We start from the raw sequence: 13,759 nt of genomic DNA, 5'->3' as shown, positions 1-13,759 counted from the left end.
CTCTACCTTTCATTTAAAGGGACACGGGTGGCGCTGTGGGTTAAACCACAGAGCCTAGGACTTGCCGATCAGAAGGTCGGCGGTTTGAATCCCCGCGACGGAGTGAGCTCCTGTTGCTCAGTCCCTGCTCCTGCCAAACTAGCAGTTCAAAAGCACGACAAAGTGCAAGTAGATAAATAGGTACCACTCCGGCGGGAAGGTAAATGGCGTTTCCGTGTGCTGCTCTGGTTCGCCAGAAGCGGCTTAGTCATGCTGGCCACATGACCCAGAAGCTGTACGCCGGCTCCCTCGGCCAATAAAGCAAGATGAGCGCCGCAACCCCAGAGTCGGCCACGACTGGACCTAATGGTCAGGGGTCCCTTTACCTTTAATTTAAATCAGAACCAGTGAAGGCAGTGAATGTCCTGTGTGAGTGCCTGGAGGCGGTTGGAGGATGGTTGGTGACTAATGGATTGAGGTTTAATCCTGATGAGACAGAAGTACTGTTTTGAGGGGGACTGGGGGCGGGGTGAGCATGTGGGGGGACCCTCTGGTCCTGAATGTGTAACTGTGCCCCTGAAGGACCAGGTGCGCAGTCTGGGAGTCAGTTTGGACTCACAGCTGTCCATGGAGGCACAGGTCAATTCTGTGTGCAAGGATGCAGTCTACCAGGTCCATCTGGTACGCCAGCTGAGGCCATACTTGCCTGCAGACTGTCTCACCTGCGTGGTGCATGCTCTGGTTATCTCCTGCTTGGACTGCTCTTCATGCAATGTGCTCTTTGTGGGGCTACCTTTGAAGGTGACTTGGAAACTACAACTAATTCAGAATGAGGCAGCTAGACTGGTGACAGAGTGGTCGCTGGGACCATATAACACCTGTCGAAAGGATCTTCACTGGCTCCCAGTACATTTCCAAGAACAATTCAAAATGTTGGTGCTGATCTTTAAAGCCCTAAAGGGCCTCAGCCCAGTACACATGAAGGAGCGTCTCCACCCCCACTGTTCAGCCCGAACACTGAGGTGTTCTGGTGTTCTGGTGGTTCCCTTACTGCATATCCTCCAACATTTCTCTAATGAAAATAGGGACATCCTATTCCATAATGATGATTTTGCTATTTATACCCCACACATCTTACTGGGTTGTTCCAGCCACTCTGGGCAGCTTCCAACAAATATATATATAAACATCATAAAACATTAAACATTTTAAAAAAGCAACCCTTCCATATACAGGATTGCCTTCAGACATCTCAGGAGTCAAATAACTCCATACCCTCCAACAATTCTCCAATGAAAACAGGGACATCCTAAGGAAAAGCAGGACATTTTGGGATCAAATCAGAAACAGGGACAGCTCCTCTAAATCAGGGTTGTCCCTGGAAAACAGGGACACTTGGAGGGTTTGTCACTGTAAGAAGTGAAGTTATAGGGAACCAGGCAGAGGGCATTCTTGGCAGTGGTGCCCTCGCTGTGGAATACCCTCCCATCAGATGTCATGGAGATAAAGAACTACACAACTTTTAGAAGACATCTGAAGGCAGCCCTGTATCGGGTAGTTTTTAATGTTTGATGTTTTATTATGTTTTAAAGGTACTGGAAGCCGCCCAGAGTGGCTGGGGAAAGAGATGGGTGGGATATAAATAATAAAATTATTATTATCTTCAGAAGATCTGCTTTCAAATGTTAGGTGGCTGAAAACTAGAGCTAAGGCCTTTTCCATGATCACGCCCTAATCACAAAACAGAACATGCAATCTAGAAATATTTGTTTGACACCCACACATTAGAGGTCAATTTATGACAATTTTGCTTGGCCAGGCTTTTGATGAACAAAGTTACTCTCCCTTTTTTTAAATTAGTTTCAGCAGTGGCTTTATGGGATTTTATTGCTTTAAATTTAGTATGCTGCATTTATCATGTTATGACTGCATCATGGGCTGTAGAAATTTGTAATATTGAGTGAGGAACCAGTGACCCTCCAGCAGCCCCAGCTAGCATTGTCAAGTCAGAGATGACAGTAGATGTGGTCCAACAACATATTAACGGCCACAGGTGTGTCTCCCACATTTAAAATAAATAAATAAATCAGACGTAGTAATAGTCTTAGTACTAATTAAATGCCGTACAAGAAATAAATGGAATTTATGCTTTATTCTGTGATACTGTTGGGCCATCTTCCATGGGCTTTCAGTATTCAAAATGTAGCATAGGAATTAGATGACTTAGGAATTTCCTCTCCTTGCTCAAATGCAAGGAAGTTAAAGGAATTTGTCTGCCAAACAACCTCTAGGGAGGGGAGGGGAAAGGCAAGTTATATTGAGATGGCTCCATAGAATCCCATTAATAGATTTAGTTTGATGTTCCTGAAAACGAACAGGAGAGCCTCTACCAATAACTTTTTCCTCTGAAATGAAATAGAAAACATGGTGGGAGAAACCACAGCACGGGAAGATCCTTGCTATTTTTAGAAGCTATTAATGCTATAATAATGATAGTAACAAATTTGTATTTTTATAAATATTCCTGGTATTTTTAGACTATTTAGACTATTGTACTGTATACAGTTATACAGTTCCACTATCCTTTTTTTAATTATATGGATTGTTAAAATAAAATACCTTATCATCTTGGTAGACATTGTGTAGATGTTTTCTTTTTGTACTTTTCCCCCTCTGCATATTCCTTTCTATTGCGTTGTCAAATTTATTAAGCATTTTCAGCTGAGTTTTGGCACACGGGTATGTGTGTTTGTGTATTAGGTTTAGGATTTTAAGGGCTCAGCTGTAAATGTCACTTATTTCCTATACTAATCTTAAATATTCATTTCCATTCCCTAATCATAATATTGTACATTTTCATCATTTCAAGGCAAAATAAAGATAGCATCACAGCTTTGATCATGGCACCACGGGGCTTATTTTCAGACTCAGCAATAAATCATTCAGACAAGAGGAATACATGAAAAGATTAAAGAAATCCAGGAATGAACAGAACTGATAGTATATTGCAGTAGCTGGTGTACCACTTCCCTCTACTGGATATATCTGACCTCAGCTATTTATTACTTAGTACAAACAACATCCTCTGGTGGCTAGAAAGCTGAACAGAGAAATAAAAGACTATAGTAAAACAGCTGTTAAGCTACAGAAGCCCAGAGTCATGTCTGCATAATATACTTTTCATTGAATATTTATTTATTGGATCGTTATGCGAATAGCTGGTCCAGCTCATTCCATAATTCTTCATCTAAAAAGAGTTAGCACCCCAGTTAAGGAAGTAAGTGTAGTATCTCTCATGTTATATTTTTAATAACTATCACTGAATGTCCCTTACAGTGGGGGGGTATTTGATCCCCTGCTAAATTTGCCTGTTTGCCCTCTGACGAAGAAATGACCAGTCCATAATTGTAATGGTAGGTTTACTGTAGCTGTGAGAGACAGAATAACAACAGGAAAACCCCCAGAAACCCAGAGGACAAAAGCCAGGTAGCATGACAAGCACTGATTTCCAGTGGAATCACTGTTATTTGTTTTCCTGTTTTGTTACTAAGCTGAGCTAGTTTGCTTTCAGAAAGAAAGAAGTTCAGGGATCAGCCAGGTTTTCAGAAGTTAATAAGTAATCTAATGTCTACATCAGTGATATTTCCAAGTATAAAGAAAGAGAGAGATATCTGAAAGTGTCTTCCTAACAGTATATGAAGCAAACCTTCTCATAACCTCTTATTGTGAATACAGGAGGGAAACAAATAAATTGAGTTTCCCCAGTTATTCTCCATTCTCCTAAAAATAAATATTTATTAGGTGGGGTTCTATAATTGAATGTTTCAGGAAGCAAAATGTATTTATCATGTACTGTTTTTTAGTAACATCATTTTCATTACTCAATACTCCAAAGTACATGCTAAAGACTTTCCTGAAAACTGCTTTAATCTTGATTCCCCCCCCCCCCACTTTTACAATTGTGGCGAAAAATTGTTACAAAATATGAAATTAGTCCTGAAAGCATTTCCATTTGTTGAATAATAGTAGTTCAAAGTTCAACACTGAGAAAGAACATTTCCAACAATTAGGCCCTAGAGTATTTTTGTCTGGAAAATCGTTTATACGCATGGTTACTGTATATAGTGACTAAATATAAAGGGCTCCTCTTCCTGTTTTGATAGAAACAGTTTACGTGACATAATAGAATATTATACTATCCACCCATTACTTCAAGGAGTTATGCAGGAAAGGGAAACATCTGTGACTGAGCTCCAAGCTTTTTGCGTTTGTGAGACAAAGACATGTTGAGTATGTGATGAAGAATCATAATAACAGTAGGCGCTTAGCTGATATTTGATTTTTGTACTCTCTTGTTCCTACACTACTGGAAAGTATCTGCTACTCATGGAGGAACAGAGGGAGTTCCCTTATATAAAGTCAGACCAACAGTCAATCTGGCTCAGCACTGCCTACACCACTGGTCTTCAACTGGTGGTCTGGTGTGTGGTGTAGTGGTTAAAAGCGGTGGACTTGTAACCTGGTGAACCGGGTTCGCTTCCCCGCTCCTCCACATGCAGCTGCTGGGTGACCTTGGGCTAGTCACACTTCTCTGAAGTCTCTCAGCCTCACTCACCTCACAGAGTGTTTGTTGTGGGGGAGGAAGGGAAAGGAGAGTGTTAGCCGCTTTGAGACTCCTTCGAGTAGTGATAAAGCGGGATATCAAATCTAAACTCTTCTGGGAGCCACCAGAAGATCATGGCCTGATCACAACAGGAGCACTACCACCTGCAGATATTTCACAACCTGCACACACATTCTGCAGACAGAATGGAGAGCTCTTTGCTGGCAGTGGCTGAGAGGGCTGGGTGAAAGGACATCGCCACCCAGTCCAACTCCCCCCTCCACAACCTAGTGCAAAAGGGGTTTGGATTGCAACCTACATAAATGTTGCTATAAGGATAGGTGTGTGGTGGGGAGACAAGGGATAACTGATTTGTTCTTGTAAAACAGCAAATTTAGCTAGATGTTGGTTTCCATATAGGTGTTATAAAGTAAAGGAGTTTCTAAATCCTACATTTTTAAAAACTACCCCCCCCCCCAAAAAAAAGGAGTACTAAATTAAAATAAAAGGAATGAAAATTCAGACTGAGTCTCAAGCTTTTTTTAATATATTTTTTATACCACATGCACAATGTGTGGCCTTTGGGAAGTGAGGTTTTGACACATGGAATTTAGGAAGCAAGATTCTGGCGCAACTTAAAGGAGTTTACGATATTAAGAAAAATTGGTGGTTGCCGCAGCAGTCCCACACACAAAAATATAATTTGAGGCATTTGACAACGTCCAAGGACCCTGCTCTCATAAACCAGGTCTTAACAACATGTTTTACGTAAAGTGTCAAGGAAGGATGACTAAAAAGCACTGACGTACACAATAAGATTACCACCTGCCTGTTTCATTTCACTGTTGTGCCCCTTCAGTCACAAGCTGTGCGGCACTGGAGTGACTCAGCTGACCCTTGTCTATAGCGCATGAAAGCTATTTGCGCAGATTTCATATTGTTAGACCCTTCATTCGACATCTCAGTTTACTTTGCTCCTTGTGCTGGCAATCAGGGGTAGCTAATCAATAGTTCTTTCCACGCAAGGTCAGGGTTTCTTTATCCCCAGCAGAGGCCAGTGGGATGAGAACAGAATTTTTTAAAGGGATATTGAAAAATGGATAAGAAACAAAATAGAGCATCTAGCTGGCTTGCCACTGTGGGGAACAGGAGACTTAACTAGTCTAGCAGATCCTATTCACAGCAGGTAAGGAGGTGAGTGGCTCTTTACAAGCCTTCATAAAAACATCCTTTCTTTCTCGAGAGTTTATCTTTTTTTATTTTGAATTGATAATCTCAATTTGAAAATGAAACTAAACTGCTAATCCAGTGCAGTGTAATGTCTAGAGCTAAGCTAAAAAAAACCCCAGACCTCTTTGTTTTATTTTCAGTTTTATCATTCTTGAAAAATGACTCCTCTTTTTTGGTTTGCCTTCCCTCAGCAAGTGTAGAGCTAGGTGGACTGACCGTCTGACTCAATACAAGGCAGCTTCCTATGTCCGTACATGCACATATTGGCAGCCTGGCTTTTATACAGGGGACTGGGGGCACCTGTTTATCCTGGAAAGCACCTCACTGATGCATCCCCTTTTTCATTGACCTACTCTGCTGCCACAGGGACTTAGCTGTAGGGTTCCAAGACTGCATGTTAGTGGGGAGAGGATCCGACCTGAGATGCTATCAGGTTTAGGGCTTCTTATTCCCGCACTGCCTAAATCTGACAGATCCAGGCTAACTGCAGTCTACACAATGTATTTTGAAGATCACTGCACTGAGAACAGAAAGAAAACTTACTGGCTTTCGAGTTGGTGTGACTTGAACAGAATGGTAGAATTCTGGCTGGACTCTGCTGCTTTTCTTGATCTTCCTTTTCTTAACCGATGTTTCCTGCTCACTCAGCTGATGCACTTCTACCAGGGGCTGCGTTTCTTCAAGGCGAGGCACGACACGTCTTCTAATGTGGCGGGGACTTGGTCTAAAACCCTGTCGGAAAAAACACGAAAAGTATGTTAATAAGGTGTGTGGTGCTTCTTTCGCTCTTCGAAGTCACAGAAATATTATTTATACAAGGTAGAACTATTGGTTCTATCAGCATTTTAAATATTGGCAAATTACTGACAAGTATTCTCATTAAACCCTTCATTTCCCCCTTTTCATGCTGTTTCTTTCCCTGTACAGTCGTACTTTGGTTGTCAAACAGAATCCTTTCCGGAAGTCCACCTGACTTCCAAAAACGTCTGAAAACCAAGGCACGGCTTCCGACTGGCTGCAGGAGCTTCCTGCACTCAATTGGAAGCCATGGAAGCCGCATCGGGCTTTCGGCTTCCAAAGAACGTTCGCTAACTGGAACACTTTGCGGCATTCAGGAGCCAAAACAGACAAGTACCAAGGCGTTTGACAACCAAGGTAGGACTGTAATTGATTTATTTTTAAGCATCATTTCACTCGGATGAATGTTAGTAAGGAAATTCCTAATGGGAAAGAAAAGTAAAGGGAAACATTCCTTTCTAGACAACCTTCCAAAGCCACATGCCGTAGGTAGGCAAAAATGGGCACAGCAACAAATATAAATTATACCTTGTCACTACTGAGTAGTTGAGCCTGAGTATACTCAGACACCCCTCTATATTCTACATCCAGACAAGCAAAAGGCATTATTCCAGCCAGGCAGAAACACTCACTCAGGGTGCAAAGAAGGGCTAGAGGGGATAGATGGCCATATTTGGCATTTGGACCTGAGGTTCCCTACCCCTGAGATAGAACATCAGACAGAGCATCTGTAAGAAGTTAAGCAGCTCTCAAAGTGCTTAGAGATACGTGCCAAAGAGGGATTTAAGTGTGTGGATGTATCTTTAAGGAATAATTTAGCCTCCAAGTTTCCAGGCTAACAATTTACTATTTTCATTTTAAAAAATGAATGGATGTCCCTCAGAAAATAATTGGCAAAGTATTGTGCTTAAATACTGTAACACAGAAAATTATACAGGTATGGACTTCCCATTTCTTAGTGGACAAAAAATATATGACAACGGGTAAGATCGTTGTAGCTTTAAGACTTCATCTGCTTCTAATGCTGACTCTTGCTCTTCACTCAAAGTCATAATCTTCTACTTATGACTTCACAATTGGATAGGATTATGATGTGCTACGAGGAATAAGGTCCTGGTTTCAAGTGAGTAGTACACATGAGGATGAAGCAAGCTAACAGCATAATGCAATTGACTTTAGCCTACTTACAGGACAACCCTGTACATGTTTACACAAACCTAAGTCCCATTCAGTTTAATGGGGTTTACTCCCAGCAAACTCGGTACAGGATATTGGATCCTAAATGTTTATGCCCTGACTCATTTGTGTAGTGAATTTTCTGCCTGAATGGAAAACAATGGCTTCAGCAATAGGTTTGAGATGATGCAGACATAGAAATGCCCTGTAATTGCATCAGAAAAACACAGGAGCCAAACGCTTGTACAGCAGGCTACTCAATGTTGTCTAGCAGCTGCTGAGTTAGGACAGCAGCCGCCATCAAAGCTAATATGCCAACACTCTTGATGAATTCAGTATCTGAGGCCCTTCTCTGTATATCCCCTCTGAGGGAGGTCCTAAGGGTGGCGACATGAGAAAAAACCTTTTAAGTGGTAGCAACCCACATATAGAATGCTGTCCCCAGAGAAGCATGCCTGGTACCTTCACTATCTACTTGTGGACACCAGGCAAGGACATTTCTTTTTGCCCAGGGCCTTGGCCCCTCATTTGGAGAATTTTAGGTATCTGTGGCCTCTTTCTGTGGGTAGGATGTGATAGATCTGCCTGTTTTTCATGTTTTTATTTTGTTTTAGCTTTATACTGGTTCTAATATTTGTACTATTTTGTAAATCACTTTGAGTTACTTCTTTTTTTAAAGCAACTAATAAGTGCAATAAATAATAACAATATTTTTTTAATGCAAGATGATTTGGGTGTGCATGTATATAACTGAAGAGGGCAAAGAGCTGTCATATCCTAAGAACAATTACACTGGCATTGTGTCTCTAAAACCATCACATTATGATGATGATTTACAGCAGCAAGGATGGTTAGGGCTTGTTATAGGCAAGTAGAACAGCAATATGTGCCATGTACTCAACAACATAGGGTACTTTTCTCGCCAGTTGCAGCTTGTACTGCAAAACCCTAAATAGTAAATTTTTAAGATATGCAGAATTATGGCTGCAGTCCTAAACACACTTGCCTGGCAGAAGGTTGCCTTAACCTCTGTGGAGCTTATTTCTGTATCAACCTGTGCTGCAAAACTATTAATTTACGCAGACATGCCTGTACATAATTATCCACAATTAGTGCCTGTAATCAGTGTAGCATAGGTGGTACACCAATCTGTAGGGGGTAGCCTTGAGGTATCATATGTCAGATCTCCCCACAGCAGTAGCCACAAACCCGGAAGCAAAACGGGAAAAACCACACAGAGGAGTTTTAATACAATGGTTGCTGTCCCCTGACATGGGTGCTGATCCAGCTAGTAACTTTTTGACTAGCAGTAATCCACCCAGGGGTTGGCACAGCTGTCATCCAGCATGTCAATACTTGCATATCAGAATGTCAGTTACCTACAAAAGCACTACTGTAGCTGGGAAAAGCAGATGTCTTGAAACACCCTTAAGTCATATATACATGCATAGGAGACCGATCTGCACAAAAAGAGCTTTTTGAAAAACATGTTTTTAGTACTCCAACTACTGAAAGGACAAGTTGCTTTTTGAGCTGAGCAAAAATTCGCCTCTTTGGCACTAGGAAACATCAAAAGGAAGCTCTGACCTCCTGTAAGGGATTTTCTCTTGCACAACACAAACTACTTAAACCACAGCCTGAAATAGCAAGAGATACGTGATGCTTGATTCAACTGAATAAAATGCAGAACATGAAGCTATGCAAGTACCCACAAAAGAGAAATTTTCCTGGAAGCAAATTCTATATCTGTAAAATGCTGTGTTTGCATTCTGCTGCAATGTACCAAAAATTCACATAAAATTATGACAGGATCCAATTAAACTAACTCTTTGAACCTTTGAATAGCAGCTCAGCTACCTTGCTCCCATGCTACATAGCAAACTGCTTTGAACCTGAGACCAGGTACCAAAGTACTTGCCATGTGGAACAAGGACCAGCTGTTCCAAGAAAAAGAATCACACTGGGCTCATGAAAGCCCCTACCATGAACCTAAGGTATCAATCCTAGGCATCCTTATCCAGCAGTAAGTATCGCTGAGCACAATGGGACTTATTTCTGAGTAATCATGTATAGGATTGTACTGCAAGAGTGTAAAATAGGGACACCAATCTTTATGCTTCTATTTTTAAAATACCTATTTACATATTAAAAGCAACATCTATAACCAAGGCCCAAACTAACATCAGTATAAAGCTAAATTTCTAACATTTCCATCCATGGGCGTAGCCACGATTTTTGTTAGGGTGCAGGCTTTTGTTTTTTGGGGGCAGAACCTCAGATTTGTATTGATTTGTATTTATTTTTACCTATTTCGGGGAGCTGCCCCCCTACACTCATGTTTCCACCTGCTATTTATATGGAAACAAAACTGATCTTAGTTTCTGGCTCAGTTCAAGAAAATACACATTCTATCCTTGAGAATTTGAGTATGAGATTATCATAGTGCCAGATGCCAGTGTGTTTCCATCTTAACTCTAAAGCCAGTATCTTTTCCAACACAACCTTTTCTGCATTTTAGAAATATCGTGAGGGTTGCTTCTAATCAAATTAGGCTGCAACTAGAGATTTTATGGGCTGGCTGCAAGACTGGAAATGATTACTAATTTCTCTAAGTTTTGATTTTCAAAAACTACAGTGCATATCTATACTGCCTCAAGTTTTAGGAAGTGGAGCTTGATTTCACTGTCTGAAAGAATCCCAGCCTCTTTGAACTGAATTAATGTTACCTTAACACAGAATAATTAAAATTTGAGGATCATGCATTAATTCAGTCACTGGCTTTGGCAAGGTATAAGCCTAGGTGGTAAACGTTATATTTAAAGTCAATACAGGGTCCGAATAATTCTGCAGAATGCCTGCTAATATAGTTTAGTTTAAATGGTCTACTTCCAACCCAAAGCTGCCTTACTTTGTTATGGTTTTTCAACATGAAGAGTTCTGATGCTACCCTTTTGGTTTTTCTAAAGCATGCCGAGTCATGTTACTCTACTCCAGGATATCCCTGCATTTTGAAAACAAAAACGAGGTTTTGGTACAGCCAATTTGTTCCCCCACATGGCTGCTAGTCATTCTAGTCAGAAACAGAGGTATGCTGGTGTGGACAGCACATTTCACTAGGATGTGTACCCAGGGATTTTTTTTAAAGGGGGGCACGTATTGAATACATACATAAATGACATTATGCCCAGCTCTTATTTCTAAACTTTTTTCTTTTTTTTACTTCTACAAACCTTGGGGCTCCCCAAACCTGCTGATACCTCTCTCTTCTGCAGGAATGGTGATGTTTTGTCTCCATTAGGACCACCATCAACCAAAAGGAGTACTGTATTAGGCGCAGCATCTGCCTAATGGAAACTAGAAACTCAGCAATCACACATATCCAGAAGTAAGCAAACCTCTTACAGCTTTATATGGGAAGAGTCCAATGGATAGAAACTACAGCTGAGAAGATTTTAAATATATGAACTAGCAAAAAATTATAATGTAATGTATGATTACATTACAGTATAATAAACACCTATTAGTTTTATACTAGTTTACCTGTCATGGCGTCTGCCAAATAATCCTGGTAATTGTGGTTTAGTGAGGGTGGTGAAAATAATTTGTTAGAAATTTATAGCTCGCCTATCAGAGAACTACAGTGGTACCTCAGGTTAAGTACTTAATTCGTTCCGGAGGTCCATTCTTAACCTGAAACTGTTCTTAACCTGAAGCACCACTTTAGCTAATGGGGCTTCTCGCTGCTGCCGCGCCGCCAGAGCACAATTTCTGTTCTTATCCTGAAGCAAAGTTCTTAACCTGAAGCACTATTTCTGGGTTAGCGGAGTCTGTAACCTGAAGCGTATGTAACCTGAAGCATATGTAACCCGAGGTACCACTGTATATCTCCACAGGTTCCCCGAGGAAATTCTGTCATGTAGATAAGGTAAGCGAAGTGCATTGTTTGCACAAACAATACCACTTGCAAGTAAACCTAGTCCCAAGTCCCCACACTGTGAGTGAATCAAAGGAAAAGGAAATCTTTTTTCAGTGCCTCTTTTTCAAGAGGCAGCAAGGGGGGGGGCAATGACTAACTTCATAATCTCTAAAACTGGTATTCTCCACATGAATTATTTCTGAGCCACAGACAGAGAAAAGGCACTATGTCTTTTGTTTCTCCCATGCACACGTTTTTCTTTCCCAATATATTATTCTAATTCTTCCAAAATAAGCAAAATAAAAAATACTAGCAAGTTACCAGTTATTGTATAGCCTATTCCTCTAACATAATATTTTTATTTTTCAACTCTACCTCAGATTACCCAGTCTAGCAGCTAAAAGTTGCATATGGATCTAAGCATTGCAACAATTTTTCTATTGCTTTGAACACAATTTTGGAAGACACAATAGTTCGTTGTTTCTTTTTAAAAAAGTTATTGAAAATGCCTATGCATATTTATATATAGTACACAAATTGCACGGGCCTTCATTTACTGACTACTAAAAGACTATCTGAATTATTACAGAATTTCTATTAAAATAATTAAAGAACCAAAGCCCAAACTTTATGGACAGCAAAATAACAATGCTTCATTTTTTCCATAAATGCAAAGTTTGGCTAATCCTAAAACTATCAGACATAACACTTTAATAAAAAGACAACTTTTCTACAAAATTAAGTTAGATTACATCTAAAACATGCTTTTGACAACCTTGATAATATCTGAAGTTACCTTTTTTTATAGCTCGTATTATAGGCCAAAGTTAAGGTTGTCTGAGTGGCTGTTTAAGCAAGGATTGTGGCTGTCTCCCATTTTGAGGATTTGTAATATTAATGTCTGATTAACACTTTTAAAAATTCATTAACAAAGTTTTCACTACTGAGTATACATACATTACTGGAGAATATACCTGCAAAGGAGTGCAGGAAGCACTAAAAATTTGAGACAGCTAAAAGTGACTGAGGCCTTCTAGTCACAAAATGGTGGCAGATGGAGGCAGAGTTTGGCATAATTACTTGGAAATTCCTGATAACGTTTTCTGCTGACCTCCAACCCATCTCTAGTTGCTAAATTCTGTGCTACAGTGTTTTCCTTGTGGCAAGGAGTTCCATAGCTCAACCTTCCTCAGGCTGGGGATTCTGTGACTTTAATAGCTGTAATAGGAGAATGTGGCAACAGCAGGTTCTCCCAGCACAGTGCTGTTGCAAGGGGATTAGCTCCTCCTGCACAAAGGTTAGCCCTTTGGTTCCACAGTTAATCACATCCTAACCCTGCCCTATACTAAATTCAGCAAATATAACTGGCATTCCCAATCCATTTTAATTAAGCCTCTGCTTCCACTTATAGCCAAATGAGATAAGAATGGGGACAGTAGAGTCTTGAGGTGCTAGAACAGACTGTATGCTCACTCTGTGACTGGCTTTGGCTCTCCAGATGTTGTTGAATGGCCAGTGGTTGGGATGATGGGAATTGTGCAACATCTGGAGGGCCAAAGGTTTCCCACCACTGCTCTGTATGAAAAACCTCCTCCTCCCTGATGCAGACTGCTTAATGCAACATCATACGGCAGAAGTAGTGAACCAAAGTCCGAGGACCACATCCTCCTGGGACCTCATGCCAGTGGTAACTGCGGCTATAAAGTGTGGGATGTGATCCACAGGTAGCAGACAAGTACAACATTCCTTGTAATGCTAGAGTGGACATTCAAGGGAATGTTTGGTCCAACTTCAGCCAGTCGAAACCTCCTGTTCCTCCTGGCCAGGAGCATCCTTCCCCTTGCATGTGACCAGAGGTGGGCATGACTTTACCTGTCCAGGTAACGAAAGGACGGGTCACGCAGCACTCCCCCCCCCTTCTCCTTTCATCTGCTTCCAGCTAGGACTGCTCTGTTGGCTTGCAGTCAACAGCAACACAGGGATTGCCCCCCACATGGGGTAAATCCACATGTTGCTATTTGCAACTTTAAGTCTTTAAGCCTGCCTTCAGGACTGAT

The 13,759-nt window shown here is 41.0% G+C and overlaps 1 protein-coding gene across 28 annotated transcripts in view; it reads right to left on the bottom strand.

Moving 5' to 3' along the window:
• The window catches only part of DST (dystonin), a 315,621-nt gene that overhangs the window by 274,391 nt on the left and 27,471 nt on the right, over window positions 1–13,759 (bottom strand). For 27 of the 28 annotated variants that reach the window (XM_083431241.1, XM_083431260.1, XM_083431249.1 and 24 more), the window contains one exon: window positions 6,356–6,544. In XM_083431241.1, the coding sequence (XP_083287367.1) occupies window positions 6,356–6,544 (189 nt within the window). Of the gene's footprint in view, window positions 1–6,355; window positions 6,545–7,138; window positions 7,240–13,759 lie in introns of those variants that run through there. The other variant, XM_083431245.1, reaches the window with a different exon arrangement.

Source organism: Podarcis tiliguerta (genome assembly GCF_965153285.1).
Source record: "Podarcis tiliguerta genome assembly, chromosome: 3".
NCBI classification, from domain to species: Eukaryota; Metazoa; Chordata; class Lepidosauria; order Squamata; family Lacertidae; genus Podarcis; species Podarcis tiliguerta.
This window is presented reverse-complemented; position numbering and strand designations above follow the sequence as displayed.